Source organism: Carassius auratus, unplaced genomic scaffold, assembly GCF_003368295.1.
Source record: "Carassius auratus strain Wakin unplaced genomic scaffold, ASM336829v1 scaf_tig00215624, whole genome shotgun sequence".
Taxonomy (NCBI): domain Eukaryota; kingdom Metazoa; phylum Chordata; class Actinopteri; order Cypriniformes; family Cyprinidae; genus Carassius; species Carassius auratus.
Genome location: NW_020528165.1, coordinates 52195 through 56405, shown reverse-complemented (window position 1 = coordinate 56405; position 4211 = coordinate 52195). Strand labels below are relative to the sequence as shown.

Genomic DNA, 4211 nt, shown 5'->3' with positions numbered 1-4211 from the left:
GATGCCAATAAAGAACCTTTATTTCTAAGAGTTTACAAATATTAAGGAGACCAGATCTCTGTGTGGAGCACTGGATGTTGTCAGACAAAAATCTCACTGATTATTACAATAATGGCAAAATGAATGTTTGGACTATGGCCTGGTTTCATAGACTGGGCTTAGCCAGAACCAGGGTTAGGTCACAGTTCATTTCAGTTAAAACATTTTTTTTTATAAATGTTACTGGAGTGCAACTTGAGACAAAACAAAGGCACTGATATATTTTAAGATCAGTCAGTGCAAGTTTCAAGTTTCTTTAATTTGAAACAGCTCAGACTTACATTTTAGTCTAGGACCAGGCTTAAGTCTTGTCTGTGAAAACGGGGTTGGGGTGGGGGGTATAAAGGGGGTTGTGAGTATTAGGGCTGTGTATTACCAGCAAAGTCATGATACATATTACTATACAGGACTGCACTAAATTTCAGGATACAAAGACTTGGCATTGTAGTTCACCAGCTTCTGTCATCTCTTTCCTCACAATGATTTTGCATCTGTCTCACCTTATTTTATACCTTTCCATTCAATTTCACAACTCCTCCTCTTCTCTCAGTCTTACTGTCTTAAGGGTGAAGAACAGTTTTTTATTCATCACACAGGAAACCGTTAAACACATCTAGTGACTGGAGCATGAATGAATTCAATAAAACAGCTCTATAGCGCCATTTCTAACTATAGGCAGAGCAGGCAGTTGACCTCTGCATTATGAAGCGCCTCCATAAACCTGTCTTCACTGTACCTCACACACACACACAAGTCCGTCAGATCACGTTCAGATCACAAACACTGACATTCAGCAACACAAACTTTTTAGCGCTGCCCCGCATTTTTATCAATAAAATATCTAAATCGCTCAAGAGCTTCATGATCTTTCTCAACAAGGAACTGATAACATCATTTCCAAAGCAATTAAACCCACAGCTTCACCCAACTCAAAACACCTGCAAAGGTTTCTTGAACCTTGATTTAAATTTTAATCATGAAACTCTAACGGCAACATTTGGAAAAGCAAGTGCAGAACATGGAAACGAGTGAAGGAAAAAACAACACAAAAATTAGAGCAGAAAAAACAGAACTATAACCAAAGAAAATGGGATTTTATGCTTAAATCAGACAATTTAGTCAACTAAGTTAATTAATATTAAAATTCTGTGCAATATGATTTTGTGTTTAAAATGTTTATTAGGGAATTCAACAATTTGACAATCAATGTTACATCACGTTTTATGATTCCTCATTATAAACATAAGAAACAAAGAAAATAATAAAATAAAAACAAAAAGCAAAACACAAAAAACAAGAAAGAAAGAACAGTTCCCATTATTACCCACCCCCACCCTAGGGACATAAATCATATTACACTAATGGGACAATCAGCACTACATACTTGGCCTACTTAAACACGCCAACTTAAACTATGCTATCAAGGTAGCGGAAAAGGGGAGACCAAATCTTATCAAACTATTCCAGTTAGAAAAACTAACGATGTAATAAACTAACCATTTCATCCAACCACATTTTAACAGTAGGGACATTGATGTTCTTCCAAAACTTAAGTATTAGCTTGTTTGCAATAAGATGTCCATAAGACAATGAGATTTTTGAAGTCATGTTATCTGAGAATCCAAATATCACCAAGTGCATCAGTGTCACACAAACAGGTGATTAAATCGCAGTGTTTATTGGTATAATCCAAAATCATAAATCCAGCCAGGCAAAGGTCAAAATCCAGATAAGCAGTCCTAAACAAGAACCACGACATAAGCCAGGGAACACGAAAAGTGATGACATTAAACAAGGACTCCATAACAATGACACAAACAAACAGGGTATATATAGACAGGTGCAAAAGTGGGATGAAGTTGGGTGACAATATGGGGACATGAGACCTCTGGTGGACACCCAGGGATACAAAAACCAGACTCTGTGACACTACCCCCACCACCCAAGGAGCAGCTTCCAGATGCTCCTCTGAAAGAACAACAAAAACAAAACAAAGAGACCAGGAAGGGGAGGGGGGGTGGAATGGTGGAGGATCAGGGGGAGGGATGGGGGGGCTAGGTTCATGGAGGGGAACAGGGACAGGGAGTGATGGCTTAGCAGGTAGCCAGGGTGGATCAGACAGTTCAGGGGGCCAGGGCGAAGCCAGCAGATCAGGAAACCAGGGTGGAGCAGGTGGAACTGGAGCCCACCAAGGCGGAGCAGATGACCACCACAGTTGAGCAGACGGGACAGAAGCCCACCAGGGTGGAGCAGACGCCCACCACAGCCAAGGAGATGGGACAGAAGCCCACCAGGGCGGTGCAGAGGACCACTACAGCCAAGCAGACGTGACAGAAACCAGAGGACCACCACAGCCAAGCAGACGGGACAGAAGCCCAACAGGGCGGAGCAGAGGACCACCACAGCCAAGCAGACGGGACAGAAGCCCAACAGGGCGGATCAGAGGACCACCACAGTGGAGTCGATGGCACAGGATAGAAAGTTTCATCAGGTAGGACTGAAACAGAGAACATGAACAGGTGAACAGGCGTCCTCCGTGACCATGATGAGATGGTAGATGGTCTCCATGGCCATGACGGCAGGCGGTGAGTTCATAGGCGGCCTCCATAGCTGTGACAAGACACAACGAAAGTTCATGGAATGATACTACTGACGCCTCCGAAGGTTCTGCGGCAGTAACAGTCTCCTTTACAGCAATACAACAGGCTGAGAGAACATTGCTGGGTACAACAGACAGGATGTGATGAGGCTCTGGCAGTTCAGCTGAGATGTGACAAGACTCTGGATGATCTGTTGTGGTATGACAAAGCTCTGGAAGATCTACTGAGATGTGATGAAGTTCTGGAAGAATGGTAGTGATTTGACTGGGATCATAAAGATCAACTGTGACTTGACCTTGTTCACAGAGATCAATGGTGATTTGACTTGACTCATTAAGTTTAACTGTGGTTTTACTTGACTCATGGGTGTTAATGGTGACTTGACCTGACTCTGGACAGTCAGCAGTGACTTGACCTGACTCTGGACGGTCAGCAGTGACTTGACTAGACTCTGGGAAATCAATGGGGACCTGATCAACGGGGACCTGACTTGACTCTGGAAAGTCGACAGGAACCTGATTGACTCTGGAAAGTCCACGGGGACCTGACTTGACTCTGGAAAGTCCACGGGGACCTGACTTGACCCCTGGAAAGTCCACGGGGACCTGACTTGACCCCTGGAAAGTCCACTGGGATCTGACTTGACCCTGGAAATTCCACAGGGACGGACTTGACCCTGGAAAATCCAAGGGGACCTGACTTGACCCCTGGAAAGTCCACAGAGACCGGACTTGACCCCTGGAAAGTCCACGGGGACCTGACTTGACCCCTGGAAAGTCCACTGGGATCTGACTTGACCCTGGAAAGTCCACAGGGACCAACTTGACCCTGGAAAATCCACGGGGACCTGACTTGACCCCTGGAAAGTCCACGGGGACCTGACTTGACCCTTGGAAAGTCCATGGGGACCTGACTTGACCCCTGGAAAGTCCACAGAGACCTGACTTGACCCTGGAAAGTCCACGGGGACCCGACTTGACCCTGGAAGATCAACAGGGACCTAACTTGACTCTGAAAGATCAATTGTGGCTGTCATATTATGCAGTGGCTCTGGGTTGTTGGCCATCTTGTGCAGTGGTGCTGGGCTGGCGGCCATCTTGTCTGGAGACACAGGCGTAGAGTCTGCCATCTTGTCTGGAGACACAGGCGTAGAGTCGGCCATCGTGTCTGGAGAGACGGTGTGGCTGATGCAAAGGGTCATCAAGGCAGTGGCTTAGGAAGTAGCAGAAGTAGCGTGTTGGTCCCATAGGTGGCTGTAGCACGATAACTGAACGAAAAGTTATTTTTATTTAGTTTTTTTGTACATATTTGCTGTCCACTGATGCCGATTTCCTGACATTTTATCCTACCCATCAGATTTTCCTACCCGGGTTAATTGCGCATGTGCACATCAATATCCTGTCCTTTTTCTCATGCTAAATAACTATATTTAATGACTTTAATAAACCATAACTTTACAGTACTATTTTTTATTGTCGAATTGTACTACCCACTGTTTTAGTGGGAGGTAGGAAAATCTGACAGTGTAGGACAAATCGACAGAACACCGGGAAGAGTGTGTTGTGTGGTTGG

General features: G+C 44.8%; 1 protein-coding gene across 1 annotated transcript; it reads right to left on the bottom strand.

Moving 5' to 3' along the window:
* Positions 1-1968: 1968 nt before the first annotated feature.
* On the bottom strand, positions 1969-2997 carry LOC113095097 (uncharacterized). Its single transcript, XM_026260706.1, has 2 exons — positions 2405-2997; positions 1969-2367 (listed from the first exon to the last, which is right to left on the bottom strand). Exons 1-2 carry the CDS (start codon positions 2645-2647, stop codon positions 1969-1971), a joined length of 642 nt encoding a protein of 213 aa, XP_026116491.1. The 5' UTR covers positions 2648-2997.
* Positions 2998-4211: the final 1214 nt, after the last annotated feature.

Excerpts from the sequence above, each read along its gene's own strand:
- LOC113095097 (XM_026260706.1), bottom strand. The coding sequence starts at position 2,647 with ATGGAGGCCGCCTATGAACTCACCGCCTGCCGTCATGGCCATGGAGAC. Across the intron at positions 2,368-2,404 it reads GCCCTGTTGGGCTTCTGTCC|CGTCTGCTTGGCTGTAGTGG; the intron begins CGTCTGCTTGGC and ends TGGTTTCTGTCA.